We start from the raw sequence: 21,247 nt of genomic DNA, 5'->3' as shown, positions 1-21,247 counted from the left end.
GAATAGTATTAGTGTATTCCTCATCTATCTCCGGATAACTGTTGGTCACTTTTCCACAGCACTTTAGTGCATTTAGTGCACATTTGCTGCTTCATATTTCTTGCTCTGCTGCTCACTTTGAATTGCGTGACGATTCTCTGCATCCTCTGCACAACTGTCATTTTTATAGCACGACGGGTCACTAGATTTTTGCCTGATGACTCACTGCATCATTTTCACAGCTGTCATTGTTCAGTAACACAACACTATCTGTAACCCGTGTGGCCCAAACCAACCATACTCCAACCGGAGAAAAATATATTTTTTGTTGTGTCTTTAGTTTATTATTTTCCTGAATATACTTGGCTAATAGAGATGAGTCTGATTCTGATCTCATGGCTACAGCTGCCGTAAAAACTCACAAGACTTCCTGGCACTTAGAATGGGTTTAATGGAAAACCAATTAAAAAAAAGATGTCTGTGTAAAAAACAAAGCACTTTATTACAATTAGGTTGAAAAAAAATGAAAACACAACTACTTTACAAGTACAAATGTTTTTTTTTTCACTGATATTTACATTTTCTGACATCAATAAAAAAAAAGGATTTATGATGAAACCCAAAGTACTAACATACATGTTTACAGTGTATTTTGTTGGAATAAAAAAACAACCAAATAACTGAAGGAACGTGCACTACTCTCCTTTCAGTATCTAAACACGACAAATGAATTTGTTGACATGCAAGGGACTATTTAGTAATACACGTTTGACAGCTCCATATCAAAACGCCTCAGATGTCCAACAGGTTCTCTTGGTCAGGCTGAAGGCCAGACAACGACTGTGTTGTGTTAGAGACATGAGGGTTCATTTTTAGTAGGGGTACTTTTCTTTTCGTATTTAAACATTTAGAAATACAACAAATGAACAAAGTCAGAAACCCACCACAATGGACTTCTTGACAAAATATGATTTCAACATTGGAGAATATAATGCTGACCGACAGGATTCTGTATGTACAGTTGTTATTGGTGGTGGGCTGCAAAAGAACGTGAGTGCAAACAGGGTGCACTGCGGAGAAAAACTTCGATTGAATTCACTCCCCCCCTAACTGCTCCCCCCGCTGGGCTTGGCAGGCGGTTTGGCCCTTATGCCACCCTGGCGAGCTTGACCTTTGGTAGGCTGCTGGGATTGAATGGGCTGCGAAGCAGAAGAGTCTTGCTGGGCAGGGCTGTGGGGGGGCGGCGTCTGAATCTGCGGTGAGGCGGCCGCGGTGACCACCTGCTGCTGGATCAGTTTCTGCTGAACGACCTGAGCTGTAGTGGTGCCGGCCGGGATCATCTGCACCTGGGCTGGCGCTGATGTGGTCAGCGTCACGGTTTGAGGCTGCGTTTGGATCTGATGTGGATGAAGGGATACACAACCAAATATTACAAGGACACATGCCTTGTATGATTTTAAACTCAACTATACTAACTCAAGTGACTGAATGACTCTCTCCCCCCCTCATCCCTATTTTTGCTTGCTCGCTCCCTCCCTCGCTCACAATGCTGAATGAAGATCCTACCTGCTGTGAAGAAGACACAATTTGCTGAATGTTAGCCACGGTGGGCTGCTGCTGCACTATTTGTGGGAGCTTTGCGACCTGTTCAAAATAATAACAGTCAAACAAGGAAAACCACGAAAGTTGATCACACTTGTTAGTGAAGTACAGCACCTGGATTTGCTGAGGTCCCGTAGATTTCTGCGTCTGAGCGATGGATGTGGTGAAGAACTGGGGCTTGATCCCGGGTTGAAGTTGTGTGGTGGTAGTGTAGGTCACCTTCTGTTGCTGCTGGTTGGGCTGGGCAGCCTGTACCGTAACCTGCTGTGTGCCAATCTAAAGAGGAATGGCATAACAAAACGTTTATGATGGATATGAAATGGCTACACCCCTGCTCAAATGCTGGGTTTTGGTGACATAAAATACATTATTTAAACTCATTTGGGAGGGGATTTTTTTTTTTTCCCCCCAAAAGAGTGGTCATACAAGTGTGCGCTCCTATCTCGGAATGAAGCTCATGCGTCTGGGATATGGGGTGGGCTGACAATTTACCTCACTAAGGGGAAAAAAACATACTTGAAGCTTTCCAAACTAAGTTAATGCAGACCCTGGTTACCTTCTGTTGCACTGTTGCCTGTCCTTGTTGTGGCTGTCCGGCCTTCTGCTGGGCCGCCTGAACGGCTGCCTGTTGCTGCTTCTTCATCTGAAGCAGCTGTTGCACCTGCATCTGCGGGAAGGACGGCGTCAGCACAGGACCACCTGATCAAGAAGAGAAAGTTATATTTAGAAGCATGACAGGCTAAGGCTCCTTGAGGCTTCGAAAGCATTTTGGTAACATACCCGTTTTCTGGGCCTGGCCAATAGCCACGCTGATGCCAGCTACAGTGACCGGCAGAGTGGTGACACCAGCAGATGATACCACGGCTGGCACGGAGACCACGGGAGGCTTGGTGAGGGTCATCTGGGCCGTCTGGCCAGTCTGGGCCTGAATCTGACCCTGGGTGGGTACTCGGGTCTGCAATTGGAAAACAGAAAGCATGTTGAAGAATGATTAATGAATGTGCACATTGTCCATAAATTCATTAGAAAATAAACGATATAAAACATCTATCGTACGACACATTTTTCATATATAACAAATTCCTCATTATATCACACAAACGACTGAGAATGAGGCACATTTACCAGTCTGGCCACCTGTAGATTGGTCACTGTGGTGCCTGTCAAAACAGAACCAGATCTTGGTGCCGTGACCGTTGCGAGCTGAGGATTGGCTTGAGCTGCTTGTGTGGGCTGCACTTGGGCCTGCTGGGCTCCTGCAGCATGCTGGCCCTGAGCTGCGGCCGCCGCCACTGCTGCTGCAACCTGTTGCTGCTGCTGTTGCTGCAGCTGCAACTTATGTTTGTGCATCTTTAATAATTCCTGTCAACACAAATCCTTGGCATTCAATTACAACTCCCCAACTTGAAATGTATACATGTCACAGCAATCTAAAGAAAACGCAGCTCTAGTTTTTGGTAAAAACAAACAAAAAATGTGGGTACTGTTTACCTGGGGTTTGCTTACAGCTTTGATCTGGGGCGAGGCAGCCTGCTGCTGTTGCTGAAGCTGCTGTTGACGAATCATCTGCAGGTGAGCCGGGGTGAAGGCCTTTGCTTGTGCAAGCTGCATCCCTGTAGCTTGGCAGAGTACAGCACATTCAAATCAGTGAAAGAGTATGGAATACTGGAAGGGGTTCACTCATGTTGCCTGTTATGTAGTGGGCACTTATTAAGGGGGTCTGCAACACTGGCTGAGCTTTTGTAAAACAACAACTCTGAGTTTGCAGGCATGTCAGTGCAAGCAGTACAAGTCAGCAAGGACACAGTAACAAACTGCTTACTTAATGGGCCAGCGCTACTGGTAGGGTAAAATGAAAAAACGGACACTGAATCCAGTTTATTACCTTGTGTTACTTGAGTGACAAGTGGGCGCGTCTGTGCTTGGACTGGGCTCAGAGTGGTTGAAACGACAGTCGATGCGGTTACCGGGGTAACTGCTCGAATGCCCTGCCCTGTAGCTATGGCAACCACTTCAGCAGGGGCGGCAGCCGCTGTAACTGCTCTCTGCTGGCCGTGGACTACCTGCGCTCCAGCGGCAGGACCGGCGGGCTAGTAGAACAACAGACACAGCTTCCATAAGGACATCTTTTTCTACAGTGTGACATTTGTGTCATCGTCATGACTCACAGAAAGGGTGCCTGGTATGACTGGAGAGGCCAGGCGTTTGTTGGCTTGGAAGGGACTCGGAGGCACTCCAGCAACCGTGTTCACAATCACATTCCCCCCAACAGCGGCTGCAAGACCAAACCAAAAGAACATATTCAACTATGGAAAAAGGCAAATGTCCTTTATGTGAACTGCATGTCCATTACACACCAGCCTGGATGGTGGTTCCGGCTGCGGCGTTTTTGATGGCTCCAGCCTGAAAGATATGACAGGCATGTATCGACAGCTGCACATTTTGGACCCCACTAAAGGGGCCAATTGTAAAGGAGGATTTATAGACTGGTTCTCACCAGAACAGCTGCATTAGGAACTGCAACAGCTCCAGCTGCAGTGGCAGCCTGAGAGACCTGAGTCTGAACCTGGGCAGCTGCAGAGGTCTGGCTCGGTGTAGTCTGGCCTTGGGGAGCTCCAGCCTGTTGTTGCGCTAGCTGCTGAGCCTTCTGCTGCTCCGCCAGGGCCTTCAAGTCCACATACAGTACATATTGTGTTGTAAGTATTCACTATGAGTACTCATCAATACCGAGTACTGATACCTGAGGGACTTATATACTGTAAATTTCATTTAACACAGGGACAAAAAATGTGACCTTTCTTTTTGACGCAGATGACTGATGTGCCAAACTGCCATAGTGCATAGGGACAACTACTGCTGAGGAGGATTTACTCAATGTCAGATTTTATTTGCCTTGGGGTTTTGTACTCGCTCATCCCTGGATCAATACATTTTCTGAACCACCTATCTTTACGCAAACTCAGAAACAAACAGAAAGGCCAGATACTAATATACCAGCATATTTACAGGTTTAGAGACGCAACTATGTCATGAGAGCAGGCTTTGGATCATATAGCCTCTGCTGCTTTGCAATACAAAGCAACAGAACGGGCGACTGAAGTCATAATCATGCGACACAGCCAGTAGCTGACGTGATAATCTCACCACAATGAAATTTGTTGGCAACACTTTCAATAATTCTTTGTATGGAATTTAGCAATACGGTAACAGTCATGGAAATTTTCTCCAACTCCTCAGTAATCCTGACGATTACCTTTTTCTCTTTGGCGATCCTTTCGGCACGTTGAGATGCCACTTGAATGGGGGGGAGGGGCTTGTCGTAGCTTATCCCACTGCATAAAAGGAATGGTTCTTAGGTTTTGCTCTGTAGTTTTTGATTCATACAGCATGCTACAAGAAAATCACAACAGAAAGGCTACCTTTCTGCCAAAACAGAGGCATGTTTGGGATTCTTCTGGAATGGATTCATGCCAAGCCTGTAAGAGGAGTGGATTTAAACACATTCAGAGAATGATATGTGAAATGAAACGTGTTCCTCTCGAAGTATTGATAGTATTATTTCATTGCTCAAGTTAATTTTGCCTGATGCGGTACTCACAAGGGTTTGATAGGTGGGCTCCTTTTGCTCGCTATAATTTTCATGAGCTCAAAGCGGCTGTTATAGAGCTGAATTTGAGTGGCGTTGTCATCTTGCGTGTAGATCTGGCAGGTCCTTAGAGGACGGCTATTCTTAGACTGAGTGAAAAGACAAGCACGGAAGAAGAAAAGTTTAGTGATCCTAATAGTTGAGAAGAAAAAAAAAAAAAGAGAATATAGCACCTTGTAGATGCTCTTTGTTTTCTTCTTAGGGTTAGCCTCAAACATCAACTGAAAATATTACAGATATTGGTTAAAATATGACAAATGGTTGTTTCAATATTCAGTTAAACAGTGGTGCACTGAGATGTTGAACTACCTTGCCCTCTTCTCTGGGAATGATGACGTTCTCGTAGCGGCTACGACACTGCTTAGGAGAGCGGTAGATGCGGCTGCAGGAGTTCACCACATCACTCACCAGATCCCAGTTGGGTGTGTGTGCAGGAGACACGATAGTCAGGTTGAGGGGCAACTCGAGCAGTTGTTTCACAGCCTGTAATAAAAAATTAGTCTTTGAGTCAAAAAAAGCATAAAACGTATGTGTTTCACCGAGATGCAGTCAAGGGACGCTTGTAAGATACATCTCCCCAAGAAAGACACTAGTGGGCTGGGTTAATAAGTACCTGAAGTAGAGCCCAGTCTTCACTGATGAGCCACTCTGGGTTATCCTGACCAGCCTCCATGGTGGGTTTAACCAGTGAAGGCAGAGGCTTGGCAAAGGGTGCCTGCTGCTTGAGAGAAAAGTTCTTTTTCTGGTCTTTCCCTTCTCTGCGAACCTTCAGCATGCTGGCCTTTTCGAAAAGGGAGCGTGGTGGAATTACAGTTTCCCCATGGCCCTTCTTCTTCTTCCTAGCTGCTGCTGAAAGAAAACAATATTTTCACTCGGAAAATTAGTGGGAAAAGAAGGCACCAAAATGGGGAACTTAGAATAAAGACAGTGAGAGTAACATGATTAGAGCGTCTTGTACCTGAGGGGTCCAGTTTCAGTCTCTTGTGCTCCTTGCGGACGTAGATTGGAGGTAACTTGGCCTCAGGAATGGGTGTGGTGTCATACATCAGACACATTACAGAGTCTATGTAAATATCATTGTCATCCTGTGGTGGTGTCGGTGGAGTCCAAACCTATGTTGTGATTACAACGAAAAAACACATTTTTATACAACTGACAAAGAGAAACTTAGGGTAGGCAATATGCCCAAACACACACACACAAAAGACATCTCTTACCGGCATGATTTCTGTATGTCCATCCTCAGCAGTAAAGACATACTCCTAATGAAAATAAAGGTTTGACAATACTGTTAAACATAGCAGATAACCGGTTGTGAAAAGCAAGATTTAAAGACCAGTCACCATGTTGTAAGCGTCTTCTCTTGTGTAGGTGAAAAGCTCTTCGGCTCCCTCCATCAGCTCTCGGTCCTCCTCCTCCTCTTTCAGTTTCTGCAGTTGCTGCAGCTCCCAGCCCCTCTTAGAACACTCCAACCGCTCCTGAGCAGAATGTCACGAATGAGTTACTCAGAACATTACGACTGTATTGCCCATCTGGAGAGTTGAAGAGTCAAAAGCAGTCATGTTTGCATTCATTTGAATGCTGGTCCAATTTTTTCACGATTTGAGACGCCAGCTCAGATACAACGCTTAGACCATAATTCATATGTATACCACATGAGCCTCAGATTGTGTTACCTTGAGAGCAGTTTCATCGTCACTGATATGAAGGTACTCCAGGTAGTTCAGAGCATATCTTTCAATTGGAGTGAGCTGTTTGAAATAACGCAGAAACAGAAATTCATGATCCAACCAATATTAAAACTGCTTCTCTCTATTTGGTCAGTGACAAAATACAATCAAGGAAGGTACCTACCTGTTCCATAACTGCATTCAACTGATCCATCTCAACAGGCTCTTCTTTAGTCTGGCTCTCTGACTCGTCAGCCAGTTCCGAATGCATGCCTGTTATCTCTGCATCCTCTACTTTCACACCGTCTGCTTCTGGTGAATCCTCCAAGTTAATACTATGGAGAGCTTGGATGTAGGGTCTAGCTACTTTTGGAGAGATGGTCTCGGAGGCTGATGGCTCCTGGTGAAGGACAACAAACTCCTCCACCTTTTCCCCTGAGCCTGCCTCCACCTCAAACAAATCCTGGATTGTCCGCTAGAATTAGGCCAGAAAAGAGTCATTTACCATAAGTAATCTAATAGGTATGGATTTTTAAATGAACAGGCACAAACAGCTCTTCTGAGAGTGAGGGACAAAATAAGGATGAACTGATCTTACTTGTGTGAGGAAAGCCAGAGTATAATCAGTGCCCTGTGCAGCCACCTCTCTGATTAGGTCCTTGGTTCCATTCTTTAATAGTTTCTCCTCAATCGAGTTCCCACTCTCCAATCTGAGCAAACAAACATGGGAATATCGTGACAAACTCCCAAATTGTTGAGGTAGTGAACATAAACAAATATGTATAAAACAAGAACTGGTGAGTTTGCACAAAATATATTACCGGTAAATGTGGATATCTTTAGCGCGCCCAAGTTTGTCACACCATTCCTGGGTGCGGGCATCCATGCTAGGATTTAGGTCTGTGTCATAGAAAATGATGGCATCTGCATCAAGCATAGTTCCGACTGAAGCGCAGCAGTGGTTTGTGAGGATGCTGCAGAAAATTGGCCTGTTCCTGTTAAAGGTCCTTATGGTCTCCTGCAAGGAGAACAGCATGTGAGTGTGTGCGGGGGGAATCTTTCAAACAACAACACAGCAGCAGCACCAACAACGGTCAGGGGTTATAGCTATATTGATGTGTGCAACAGTTTTGGCCCTGTCAGGAACAGAATCCAGCAGGGAGGGAAACATGCACAATAATATATCCCCTTGAGCCAGAACTCTGCACTGTCACTGGGAGGTTCTGGTGTTAGACGGGGAGGCAACAACCTCTAACATTTCATTACAGTCTATGACAGTATGTGATTTGCTTGTCACGAGGTCTCAAATTCTGTCTCACTGACATTAAAAAAAAAAACATGCTACATGAGATGCCCAACACAACAACCTTTATTTTTTTTTACCTGTCGTTCATCTGGAGTGTAGCTTTCATCCACACGCACATAAGTGAGCTGCCTATAATCGAGGAATGCCTCCAGGATATCAAGCATCTTCATCATCTGAGTGAAGATGAGGACACGGCGATTGTCTGACCTAAGCTTCTGCAGCAGAATGGCCAGGGCTTCTAGTTTGCCTTTGGATGGAAAACATATACAGTTAATATCCTTCTTAGGTTTGCCTTTCACCCTCTGCACGACATGCACTTTGGGGGGAAAAAATGCACAGCATCAGATGAAGAAAACTGAACATCAGTGTGGGAAGAGAAACTAACTAACCTGAATCCATCTGCATTAGCTGATGATCCGGAGAACAGAAGTGATGCCTGGGCACCAAGTGGTGTATGTCACAAGCATGGGAGGCAAAGGATTCCTGCAGGTGACTGTGGAATAACCTTTGTTTTATGGTGTAAGGGGTGGGAGGATTGGCTGCATATAACTGAGGTGGTGGCGCAACAGCTGTAGGCACCACGCATAGCAGCCTACATGGTGAAAAGAGGAGAGTTTTTTTTTAGCCTTGGATCATTATGACACTAAATGCATGATTGAACATTTGAATCTACGTAGAATTTCAATTATGATCACATGTAACTGTTTATTTATACTACAAGTCATAGATAAATTAATGCCCTCCCAAAACCTTTTCTAACCTTGGAATATACAATTCAGTTCTCTTAAGCACTCAAGCTTCAACAATGTGGTAAAACAGTAAGCACCCTTTGCCAAGGCTGTTGGTAGCTTGCATTCGATTCTCAAGAGACAGTAGAGCAGACTGCAGTGCAGAGGTGGTTGCCACAAAGGTGTTCTGGGCCCTGACGCAACTTTCCCGGCCCACCCACATCCATCCTCCTGCAGTCAGCGCAGAGTGGCCAGGCTCTGAGCTCACAGTGCACGCCTGCAACAAGTCTGACCCATATAGAACTCGGCGGCTGCAGCGTCGCTCATTTGCTTCAAAGAGAAGGCTCAACCGCTGCTTAGCCTGCCGGGTCTTTTCTTCTGAAGACTCCTAAAGGAAAATGACAAGGCCACACATTTTTTACATTCAGTACAATACATTACAACTGGCCCGTAGTTTTTCAAGCTGTCTCTGAATTAATGTACATACCTGTGAAGGAGGAGTCGCGAGCCTGTTAGAGGTTGCTGTGGCATTTGTTGTCACACCTATTCCAAATATACTGTATGAGCTGAAGGACACATCCTTGCAAGTCGCATTCTATTGCTAATCGTTGGGATCAAATCGGCTTCGAAAGACAAAATGTATGATATGGAATGGTAATGGATGAGTCACCTTGCTGGACTGTTGGTAGAGCTGGATGAGGTGCACTGGGTGAAGCTGAAGCATTGGAGTTAGGGACAGCTTGTGCCATTGTTTGCATAACCATAGAACCCTGGGGCCTGATGATTTGCTGCCCAGGAGCTGACACAATTTGTAGAATGTTTCCTAAAAATCAAGCAATTACAATGGGTGCTGATTTAAAGACATTACAAAAAAGGTTTGTTATGACTGTCGAGGGAAGCGGTGCCAATATGTTAAGGCTGATCTGATGCTGGTGCAATCAGTTAAATGATCTTTTTAGGACAATGGCTGAGCGGTACTAGGAACAACAGTTTGTGATGATTGAGCTCAAGTTGCTACATACACTGTTAATACAATACATGAATGCATCATAGCACACAATTATTTTTTTAGCTCAAGTTGCTACACTGTTAATACATGAATGCATCATAGCACATAATTTTTTTAAACAAAAACACGACGACAGCACAAATCACAAGTTTAATGATGATACCTGGCCATATGCCATATTAACAACTTATGTACCTTGGAGCTGCAAGGGCTGTCCAGTGGTGAGCTGGCGAAGTTGACTGGGGGACAACGTGAATTTGTTGCCCTGAAATTGCAGCGTGACAGGAGTCTCTGGCTGGGAGATACGATTCTGACTTCCAGCTATGTTGGCCAGCTGAGCAATTTTCACTGCATCCCCTCCTTTTTTTGAGAAGGAATATTATAAAAATATACAAAATATAGCAATATAAACTTCAGCCTGAATCCCTACCATGGGTAAAAACTATTGAACAAAAACAAAAAGCAATACAAATTGTTGGATTGGTTGTGTGTGTGGAGGTTACAGTGCATATTTAGCTAAATCCGATAAAACGAGTTGATTTCTTACCTTGAGTTGCTGTAGTAGCCGCAGTGGTGACTGGGGACTTTCCCCTTGCCTGGGCTGAGTTGGATGAGGAAACAGAGTTGGTTGTAGCAGAAGAGCTTGTTTGAGGATTTTGTCCTACTGCACTTGTTATGGCAACTAGCCGCCCTTCTGGCTTTGTCCCATATTGCACTGGCTGGAACAATCTAATTAGGTAAGACATTACAACATCACAATGTAAAAAAATCTTGTAATACTCAGTTGATTAAAAAAAAAAAAAAAGTTCTCTTTCAAACCTCATTGGTTTTATTGGACATGGCTTGGGATGTGGCGGTGGTTCGGGACCACTGTAGATCTCCTCTATAAGCTGTTGTGTGACCTTTAGTTTGGGCATTACTTCTTCAATCTGATACCGAGTCAGCTGATTCTCATTGCTGATCAAATCAAACAGGGACAGGGCTGTATCCTAAAATGATAAAGTCAAGGACAAGAGATGATGATGATATTGTAGCATATCAATGTCATAAAATACTGCAATGTAAAAATAAAGAATGGTAAAAAGAACTGCGACGCTACTACTATCATACTGCAGCAATTTTGGTACTGAGGATTAACAGTATCTGAAAAGTGATATGAGCAGTATGTCAAAAGAATATAGGTGAGATACAGATGAATAAATCCATAAGTTGAACAGGTCTTTAATTTGCCTAACTATTGTAGAAAAAAGAAAGTATGAGAATCTGAGTACAGATAAAAAGTGTATACTTTGTTGGAGTCATCCTGCATTGCTTCCAGTATGAGTGATGGGCAATTATATTGCAGAGGAGTGCAGAAGAAGGAGCTGCTTGTCTCTCGAGGTACAACCAAATCCGGGTGGTTGCACACACGCTGCAACTGCATCAAGACTTGAAGCACGCTGACAAAATGGCCAGTCTTCAGAGCCTCCTGGGATCTAAAACCAAAGCCATCAGTGAACACGTTAATTTATATGCCTACGTCTATAATCCAATTGAAAGGCGATAGAGGGAATTTATGGTGTACAATGTAAGTAATCAAAATCAAAAGTGCCTCAGTCCTACAATTAACAACCGCTGCAATTTGACTTTGTTAAAAACACAACACAAATTGGTCCTCTGTGATGTTCCAAGTTGATAGGTTTTTTTCAATGTGTGCTATTACAGAGCTGAAAAGGTCACAAAATGTGAATCGTGCGTGTTATTTCCTTGAGGTTGAACAAGAAAAAGATCTCACTCAGGTTGAGTAAGGATATCCTCATACAGGCTCTTCTGTCTGCCGGAGAGGCGACACTTCAGGATGTGCTCATACTTTTTAGGCAACTGCTTTTCCACTTCCCGTTTGGAGCGCCTCAGAATGAAAGGCTGAATCATCTAAAGGTAAGATTAAGTGGGTAATGCACAACAAATCCAGCACAGTATGTACATGAGTTAAACTCCAGAGCTATTGTTAGTCTTCGTATACCAACCCTGTGCAGACGAATGACAAGTTTGTGACAGTAGTCCTGATTCTGGTCAGTGCCTGCCTTAACAGGGAAGTCCGAGTAGGGCCTTGTTATTCCTGGCATGAGGAAGTGGATCATAGTCCATAGCTCCTTTAGAGTATTCTGTAGTGGGGTATTGATGAGGAGGATCCGCTGCACACTGTACAATTCACGAGAGAAGAAGGCAAAATAACTAATTAAATAAAAAGAGTACTTATGACACTGTACCTTATCACATCAGTTAACAGATTCAAGTGATTGTGAAAGAATGTCACAAGCTCAAAATGGCATCATCAGAAAAATAATGCTACTCACCTTTGAAGGGCAAATATGGTTTCCCAATGTTTTTCAGTCATATTTTTGATGAGTTGCACCTCATCCAGAACCAGGTGTCTCCACTTTTGCCTCAGAAAATGGCTGCGGTCCTTCATCAACAGCTTGTACGATGTGACACATACATGGAAGCTGTTTTCTTCACGCCACCACTGGAGATCAGATCAGCCCAGATGAGACGTTTCTTGATAAAGTGATAATATAATTTTCATCACCACAAAAATACCTACCGTTCTCTGTGATTTACGCTCTCTCTCCGTTCCCAAATACAAGAGGATTTTAAGGCCAGGACACCAACGCTTAAACTCCACTTCCCAGTTGAGCAATTTGCAAGTCCTAACCACAATGAGGTGGGGACCCCAAATACCTGTTGGAGAAAAAGAACAGCATTTATTACAATACAAATGATAGATTTCCAGAAACCATGCAAATAACAGCAATAGAAGCATACCCTCTTGGCCAGCTAAGTGAGCCATGTAAGCAACGGTTTGAACAGTTTTGCCAAGGCCTGTTTCATCAGCGAGGATACCATTTAGGTGCTTCTTGTATAGGTTTACCAGCCAGTCAACACCAATTTGCTGATATTCTCGCAGTGCGCCGTGTAGTAGAAATGGTGCCGGAGTCAGAGTCTAGTAAAATAAAACAATGACAACATCAACCAAAAATATGTGAAATGATCCGTTCAACCTGTCTTTGGGTCTTACCGAGGAAGTGGACTTGAGGGGACCCTTCGGCAGAAGAAGCTCGGTTGCAGCAGCCACCTCAGATATGTCCCTTGCAGGTTTCCCCTCAGAATTGCAAGAAGAGGTCTTGTCGGGACTACGAAACTGGTCCACAATAAGCAGAGAGTCTATGAGAACTGCCTCAGGTGGACTCCTTGCAGGACACGTTATTGCTGAAAATTACAGAGCAATAATTTAGGAAGGAAGGAAGGACAAATAAATACATCTGCAAAATATGGCGGCATCTTCTGTTAAGGAAAGAATAATTCACAATTGTCAATGAAATACCTTGGAACTGCAGACAGAATAGAAACAGAGAGAAGACTACAATGCCTGGATAAAAAATAAAAAAAATCTCATCTATCCAAGACATTCTCCCATAAGCTTTGACTTTCCACTCATGCCAGATTCTATGTTATTTCAATGACCACTGTGTTCCCCCCCTTTTTTTTTCAGTCCAAATGTGTAAAAAAACAAAAACAGAACAAAAGAAACACATAAAACATTTTTTCAGAGCACACTGGCACCTTCAGTCTCTTCATCATCGTGATTACTTGACGGACTTGGCTGAGGCCACTCAAAGCTGTCAGCATAGGCACCGGCATATTGCTTCCTCAAAGTATCCAGGGGCAACTCAGCTAAAAAATTACAAAAAAGTATTCAAGTAAGAAATACTGTGAAGTATAGAATCTTGATATACAACGGCACCCTGACTCACAAGTTTAATTGCCATGACCATGCTCTTAACTCAAATCAACTCTATTGATGTGAATGGATGCCAAAGATGCCTCCTAAAATAAATCGTTATACAAATTGTTGTTTCTATTGTAGTACGATAGTGTACTGAGGTGAATTTAAGTGGAGCGGCTGAGAGTAGCTCTCCTACATAAAGGGATCTTTTTGGGACGAGAGTTACAACGGAAAAAAAACATCACATTTAAAGTATTCTCAACATAAAACTGAGTAGGCTTCAAATAATTTTCATGGTACACAAATACTGACTCATATTGTGGGTGCTTTGTATGGTGCGCTAACATTAACACCAACATATATTGTACATTGTACACATTGGCTAAATTTACACTGCTTCTGGCCATGTCTTACATTCCCAAATGTATGGTTTAAAGTTCAGTGAAGTAAAACCAAAAAATGCTAATATCTTATACAATAAATGTCTAACAGAGGGGGGTCTGGACAGAGAGCCATAGAGAGTAATTACCATCTTTGGCAAGCTCAACCAATTCTGTTTTGTAATTGGCTTCTCCCTCCGTAACTTCTTGTTCCTCTATTGTGCTCTCTTCATCTAGAACACACACAAAAAAGATATTCAGAAATTTTACATTAGAAATTTGCCCTTCACACCACATTATTTTAATTAAAAAAAGATACAACTCGATTGTTTAAAACATACCCGCTTCAACACTCAAAGGTGAATTAGATTTCCTTTTTCTATACACAATGTGACACTCCTAAAAACGAAAACATAAACAAGATGTAAAATGTGATTTTTATACGATCATATTTGTGTTAAAACAGAGAACATACCTCTTTATCAGGTGTCCTTTTTCTATACACACTGTGACGCTCCTAAAAACGAAAACATAAACAAGATGTAAAATGTGATTTTTATACGATCATATTTGTGTTAAAACAGAGAACATACCTCTTTATCAGGTGTCTCTCCAACAGAGTGACCTGGTACAAGAACAATTTCAGTTTGTATGATGTTTATTATGCTTTCTTGAGTATAGAAAAATAAAAAAATGAACTAAATAAGCCATACCTTTGACTGATGCTTTCTGTAAACTAAGCGCTCTAATCCTCTTTTCATTTATTTCAAAGTGAAGTTTAATTTCCACAACCTGACAAAAAGTGACGCATTAAAATTTTGGTAGGGATGTAATTGTGAGTGATGACTGATCATTAAATTTCAGGAAGCATACCTGCTCAATGTTGGACCAAAAGAATTCCACTTCTCTGGCAATTGTGCCGGCAATGTGGCGAAGATGAAGTTCCCTTTCTTTATTTGACCTCTCTTCACTTTTCCTCTGCTCTTGATGGTAACGTGCACATGTGCGTGCCATCTGAAAAAGAATCAAAATATATTTGGACTTTCTATTTCAAATTCTGAACTCTAGAGACTCTTTAACATTTCCCTCATACCTTCTTTGCAGCAGCCTCTTTCCATCTTCGCTCCTGGACAAAGTCAGCGGCCATCCACTGCATCTCCTCCAAGAGGTAGTCCCAATGGGACTTTGGACGAGAGGCCTCCACAACTTTGGGAAGCCTACTAGCTGACCACTGGCCATCCTTTCTTAGTTCAGAGATGCGTTGGTGCACTTGATTCTCCTAAGGATGAGGAGAGAAAAAATAAGTCAAATTCTTATTGTCATGATAATTTAATACTTGAAAGTAATTACTTAAAAAGTTCATTCAACCACAGTCGTAAAAAAAAAAAAAAATCTTTCTTCAATGACAATACAACACATCTCTATTTATGCAGCACTTTCACAACAGCTGTTGTTGTAACAAAGCACTTTACGTAAGGTACAACAAAATAACAATACAACAGAATACATCACATGACTAGAAATGTCTTTAATCTGTTGCAGGCTTTAATGTACTTTTTAATGAAGACTTACAGCTTGACCAAATGCTATTCAAATTAACTAAATGGCTTTGCTTCCACTCCTTTCCCCTCAGTGCTCATTCCGGTGTACTTATGGATATGTTATCATGAAACCTACCAGTTTAGCTTGCTCAACTTGTTTATCTTGAGAAGCCTCCTGCGATGACTGCATGGTCGCGCTTTGACCAAAGCCGCTCGTTTTGATGCCGGAAAAACCATTGGTTCCTGCCAGTTTGGACTGGGTGCTTGGGTTTGTATTGGTAGCAGGAGGGCGCAGAGGACTTGTTGGTTGAGTGGTGGGAACACAATTAGAAGTAGGAAGAGAAGTAGACGACATGGAGGAGAGCGATATTGAGTTGGTCATATTCCTTTGAATGGGTTGAGCTGACTCTGCACCAGGACGACCAAGAGTCACCGTCTATGGGGAAGGAAACAAATCTTAAGATTGCATCATGATTCAAAAGCAAACGCAAGTGCAAAGTGCATATGCATGTCTTCAGGCAGACTGACCGCTTGCCCTGAGGGTAGCATTGTCTGGTTTTGCTGCTGCTGGGGAGGCAACTGGATATGCAGACCTGACTGCATCTGCTGTTGGAGCTGGGCCTGGAGTTGTGTGTGGGGATTTACTGATGCCATGATTGGGCCACCTGTCTGCACTTTCACCTGCGCTTGAAGCTGACCACCAGGTTGGACTGTGCTCTCCACAATCTGAGCCTGCTGGGACAGCGTCACTGGGGGACCAGTCATAGGGAGGGCTCCTTGTGGCAATCTGCCTGGCAGCTGAGGGGGTGGCGTATGTAGGCTAGCTGCATTCTGCACTGGAGGTCCTTTGGATGGGTCATATTGTTGCTGATTCGGCTTCTGTCCTGCAATCTGGACCACTTGCGGTGCAGGCGGCATCCCGCCTAGACACATTAAAACCAAATTATAGAACAAACAAGGTTGTGATGTAAAAAGAAACAAAGATGTTTGTATTTCCTTATAGTGACCTGAAAATGTCTGCTCTTGCTAGAATATCGATTTTAACTGAATACAGGTGTTTGGCTTAGCTTTCCCTGAATAATAGAAGCCAATGGTGAATTAAATAATAATTTCATGTTTTTAATTGGAGCTCCTGAGAACAGCGCCAAATGAAATAGATGAACTTGATTGAACAGAAGTATACTACTTCCTGATGATAAACTAATACGGCAAAATGATTACAGAAGAAATGAAATTAATGTAGTCATCTACATGTCTCTCAAACAAAACATTACATAGATTAATGCAAAATCAAAATATTGCATTTCATGTTGAATATGGTACTTAAAATGTCAAAAACTATAGATGCAGAGAGATTTTGAAAGAGTAAAGATGTTTAAAAGGTAAAGGAAAATGGGGGAAATTACACACCAACAAAAAGACAGCGAAAGCAAAAGGGAAACAAAAAATACAAAGCAGATGCACAAAAACGGCATGTTTCACATGCATGAAAGCGATGTCATTCTAGCAGTACTCAAGGCATCTGAATGCCTCATATAGCAGCAAAGCACAGAGATGAGCGAAAAGACAAACACTGGGTTTTGCAGACAGCGGGCCTGAGCGGAGCTGTGCAATCTAAAGCAGCGCCTGCCTTACCTCCCTGCACGTCTCACCACCAACACCCGGCCCTGACACACCCACACCATCACAATCGCAAAAACCTGTCCGCTGAACACAAGTCCTCCATATGATTCCCCTCCTACTTAGACTGAGGGAAAGAAGCCGAGTCAGAACAAAATGCCATGAAGTAACATGAAGGGAAATCAACTCAATGTGACCATGAGACACATGAAAAGGTTTCGGAATGATGACTTTGAGACCTTGTTGATGCATGTATAACTGGAGAGTGAAAGACTTGGCAATGGGAAACCAAATGACAGGGTGACATCAAATGGAGTCATTCAGAGGGCAAACCCACAAGAAAGTGTGCTCATTCCCACCGGGTTCCCACTTTCTTAGATCCAACTGCAGTTTAACCCACCCACCCAAAAAAAAAAAAAAAAAGCCATCATCACATGACAGTCAGTCAAAAAACAAAATTAAAAAAAAAAAAAGAAAAGAAAGAAATGGATAACAAAGGATGGCCCAGAACACGACAAAAGGAAAATGAAAAGACAAGGCATCTTCCCAGTGTGTGATGACTATTCTTCACAGTTGGAAAATCTTCTTCCCATTTCATCCTGACAGAGTTGAGAGTTCAGAGTGTAGTAGAACTAAGCCTGCATTTCCTGAGGAAGGACTGCTGAGAAATCCAGCATCTGAAGGATCAGCTGAACGATGCTGCCCGAAGTTTATTTGTCAAAGGTGACTGTTTTGGCTCAGATACTTAAGTCTTCTTCATGTGTAGAAAGGGACTCATCCAGCGGCATGAGAAGAAGGGAGGGCCTCGTTGTAGCACCCCTACCTTGCGCAGTTGGCATAAGCTGTTGGAGTGGCACGCCAGGCGATCCTAAAGGAGCTACACCAGGATGCTGGAAAATCAGCCCATGGCGACCAACGTCAATCCGGGATCTTTTAGCCTGATCTGGGATTTAAAACACACAATACCCTCATAACGGGGGAAAACAAGTACTCTGCACAGGGCAATGACCTTCGGAAGACCTCACAGGCCAACTCGCCTTCCTCGAAGAAAATACTTCAACATAGAGCGCTAGTAGAGGATGCCAAATATCTAAAAGCAGAAGCAATTAAAGGGAGAAAAGAAAAAGAACAAAAACCAAAGCAAACGGGGGAAAATAGCAACAGACAGGAGTTTTGGATCCTCGCCCTACCTGCTTGCACCATCGCCTGTTGCCTCTTGAAGGCATCCATCTCAGCGGGGTTGGCAAGCGTGCTCGCTGGTCCTTGGAGACCCTGTCCCACGGGAAATTCAAGGGAGATGTCCTTGTTGGCTATCCATAATCCGTCGCAGACGATGTTTCACATAAGGATTGCATTTATTACCTGAAATTGCTGCTGGGCAGAGAACGCTGCAGATACATTGGGAGGAAGCTGTGTTGCTATGGCAACAGGCGTCACTGCTTGGCCATCTTTTCCTGTGCCAACCTTTACCTGAGAGAAGCAAAACGTTTTAAAGGCGCGCTATTCAAGAAAAGAAGGAAATGGTTTGCATTCAAATCTGGCTAACGCATTACCTCATCGTTGATAACCTTAGATTGTTCCTCCTCTTCCTCCTCCTCTTCTAGATCCAAGTCGTTCTGTCTTAAGTAAGTATACAAGGGAACACAAGGCTTCTTTTTGAAAGCCAAGTAGTCCATCATGTTTCCTTGAAGATGCTGAAGAAAGAAGAGTTCTATGAGGTATTCCTTGAACACCTCCTTTAAACTGTCCATCTTCTTGGCATGGTGCTCCAAGCACTGTTTGCGTAGCTGGGCAATCTCTGGAGTAGAAGGAGGAATCTCCTCTAACCTCTTTGGAACCTGTTTTTTAACAGTGCCTACTGCAGTGTTGGTCGCCGCAAGTGGATTGTTGGTATTTGCTTGGGAGGGGCTGGTGAGTGAAGGGCTGGAGGATGGGATGGTGGAAGGGATCGTAAAAGATGCCGTGGGTGAGGATCCTACCGCGGCAACTACTCCCTGTGAAGTCTTATCAAATATCACAGGGCGTGCGAGCTTTCCTTGTATGATGCTGCTGATCTGTGGAGGTAGGTTAGAAGTGGTAATGTGTCCAGGGCTGCCCAAAGTGGAGAGAGCAGTACTGGTAGCCACGGGACTTTGAGGTCCAAGATGGTGAATGGTGCCTCCGGTCTGTGAGTGAGGCTGAGAAAGACGGCGTTCCCTAACTGAACCTGGTGCTCCAGGAGAAGACAGTTGAATTGAACCAGGTGTCCCCTGTGTGATCTGGGCCAGCGCTGTGCCATCTTGGTATACAAAATGACCCGTTCCCGATGGACTGCCTAAACTGATTTGACGCACTACCATACCTGCCTCAACAAACCGTGTCGGGCTCTGCCCGCACACACTTAGGGCAGCTGAAGGGGCTCCAGGCCTTGTGACGCCTTGCAGTGAGACTGGGCTATGCTGGGTGGGACTTTGCGGCTGCATGGGTTGGGGTAAAGGCGACGTGACTTGGATGTAGGATGACGGCGCATGCTCAAACCTCCATTGTGGTGTCGTATGCTGGAAGCCGGGGGACGCCGGGTTTTGCAGGGGAAGGGGAGTTAGGGTGATCTGCTGGTTGCCAGTCACCATTTGTCCCACATTTTGTAAAGTGATGTTCATGTTCTGACCAGTCACTGGGCTGCGACTCATGATTATCTGATAATTGGGAGATTGGGGAGCTGATGGGCTGGCAGCAGAAGAAAACGTGGTCACGGGTGACTGAGGGTGAGCAACAGTAGTTTGTTGCTGTGAAGCTGCCATGGTTGCTTGCTGCTGCTGATCCTCAGCTTCTGAGGCACTAACAGACTTGGGTCTTTGGAGTTGTCGTTGAATATTCTGCGACCCACTTCCATGGTGCATTGCGTGACACTCTTGCACTACCTCTCTCAATCTGTCGAGAAAGGTAGGGAAAAAAATCTGAAAACTCAAAAATGTACATTTGAAGGCTTTTATATGTTGTTCCAATGTAAATGTCAGATTATATTCATGACAATTTAGCTTTTAAAATGGAATTATGTGCATCTTGAAAGCGTTGTTGTAACCAAGAATACTGTGCTGCACGTCTTCAACAGCATCCAACGTACTGTATTACATCCAATACCGACAGTTCATTTGAGTCTCATTAAAAGTAGATGTTGCGTGAAAGGTGAAACGTGTGGCTTCGATAAATCCAATTAAACTGTAGGCCCCACAATTTAATAACTGCAATAAACTTGCATAGGAAATATATGAAATAACGTTATATGTATGCATATATTTTTAATTTTACTTGCAAAAAGCCAATAATGCATTTAAATTTCCATGATAAGTCTCCATAGGCTGGACACAATATTGATTCGGAATACTAACAATATCAGAGTTAAGTGTCCTACGGTAGATCTTCTGTCAAAATAACGAAATCGCTCAGGGGCGTAACGTTAGCGCTAGCCACCCGGCGAACACTTCATGTACTTCTATTATTAAACCTGCATGTTTTCCAACTCTGATAGTTAAGATTCAACGATAGTACACATACACTGCACATAATATATGGCCAGACCTTGTACAATGCTATTTCTGCCCACACAAATACGCTCGCTACGGTGAGCGTGCTAGCAAAAGCTAAGAGTAGTAGCTTGTTATTGCTAGAAGGCCAACATTTACGAAGAATATATTAAACCGTATATGCTACATTACTTACATGTTACGGGTCTTCTTTCGTCGTTTAATATTACCTACGTCATTTTATAACAAGATTGATGTAGTAACAAGCATTATACGGCGTATATGAATGTAACAATATTGCTAACGGATATTCAATGTTGGAAGCTAATTTCATTGAGCAACATGGCGACCACAGCGACCTATGGCTTAACCCGGTTGTAGTTCCGTTGTACAGGAAGTTGAGAGCGAGAATAATTTGCTGTTGTTTATATTTTATAAACATTTTGTGTACGTATTTTAAGGTTTTTATTTTTAATAAATAGCGAATAATTTTTGTG

At 43.4% G+C, this 21,247-nt stretch overlaps 1 protein-coding gene and 1 non-coding gene across 5 annotated transcripts; both read right to left on the bottom strand.

The window, feature by feature from the left end:
- Window positions 1-406: 406 nt before the first annotated feature.
- On the bottom strand, window positions 407-21,130 carry ep400 (E1A binding protein p400). 4 transcript variants are annotated; one of them, XM_088376561.1, is made up of 53 exons: window positions 20,947-21,130; window positions 18,801-20,157; window positions 18,610-18,717; window positions 18,438-18,519; window positions 16,156-16,550; window positions 15,764-16,063; window positions 15,180-15,365; window positions 14,960-15,100; window positions 14,800-14,878; window positions 14,680-14,711; window positions 14,562-14,603; window positions 14,428-14,485; window positions 14,236-14,319; window positions 13,544-13,654; window positions 12,999-13,189; window positions 12,746-12,923; window positions 12,525-12,661; window positions 12,277-12,446; window positions 11,947-12,121; window positions 11,715-11,851; window positions 11,229-11,415; window positions 10,760-10,929; window positions 10,488-10,669; window positions 10,136-10,300; window positions 9,602-9,754; window positions 9,419-9,474; window positions 9,030-9,319; window positions 8,593-8,795; window positions 8,281-8,450; window positions 7,719-7,915; window positions 7,496-7,607; window positions 7,082-7,372; window positions 6,904-6,978; window positions 6,571-6,705; window positions 6,445-6,489; window positions 6,186-6,339; window positions 5,841-6,076; window positions 5,537-5,710; window positions 5,401-5,448; window positions 5,180-5,316; window positions 5,001-5,057; window positions 4,835-4,913; window positions 4,079-4,246; window positions 3,939-3,984; window positions 3,750-3,856; window positions 3,467-3,671; window positions 3,073-3,200; window positions 2,707-2,943; window positions 2,362-2,536; window positions 2,138-2,280; window positions 1,696-1,857; window positions 1,546-1,623; window positions 407-1,376 (listed from the first exon to the last, which is right to left on the bottom strand). In XM_088376561.1, exons 2-53 carry the CDS (start codon window positions 20,124-20,126, stop codon window positions 1,086-1,088), a joined length of 8,988 nt encoding a protein of 2,995 aa, XP_088232687.1. In that variant the 5' UTR covers window positions 20,127-20,157; window positions 20,947-21,130; the 3' UTR covers window positions 407-1,085. The 4 variants fall into 4 exon arrangements, with proteins under 4 accessions (XP_088232687.1, XP_088232688.1, XP_088232689.1 ...); XM_088376562.1 differs by having other exon boundaries at window positions 5,841-6,073; XM_088376563.1 differs by lacking the exon at window positions 14,562-14,603.
- LOC148398160 (small nucleolar RNA SNORA49) lies at window positions 8,012-8,139 on the bottom strand. The gene has a single exon (XR_015858839.1). It is a non-coding gene; the product is annotated as a small nucleolar RNA SNORA49 (small nucleolar RNA).
- Window positions 21,131-21,247: the final 117 nt, after the last annotated feature.

The sequence above is a fragment of the Syngnathus floridae genome, chromosome 5 (genome assembly GCF_059516105.1).
Source record: "Syngnathus floridae isolate MCC-2025c chromosome 5, RoL_Sflo_1.0, whole genome shotgun sequence".
Classification (NCBI taxonomy): domain Eukaryota; kingdom Metazoa; phylum Chordata; class Actinopteri; order Syngnathiformes; family Syngnathidae; genus Syngnathus; species Syngnathus floridae.
This window is presented reverse-complemented; position numbering and strand designations above follow the sequence as displayed.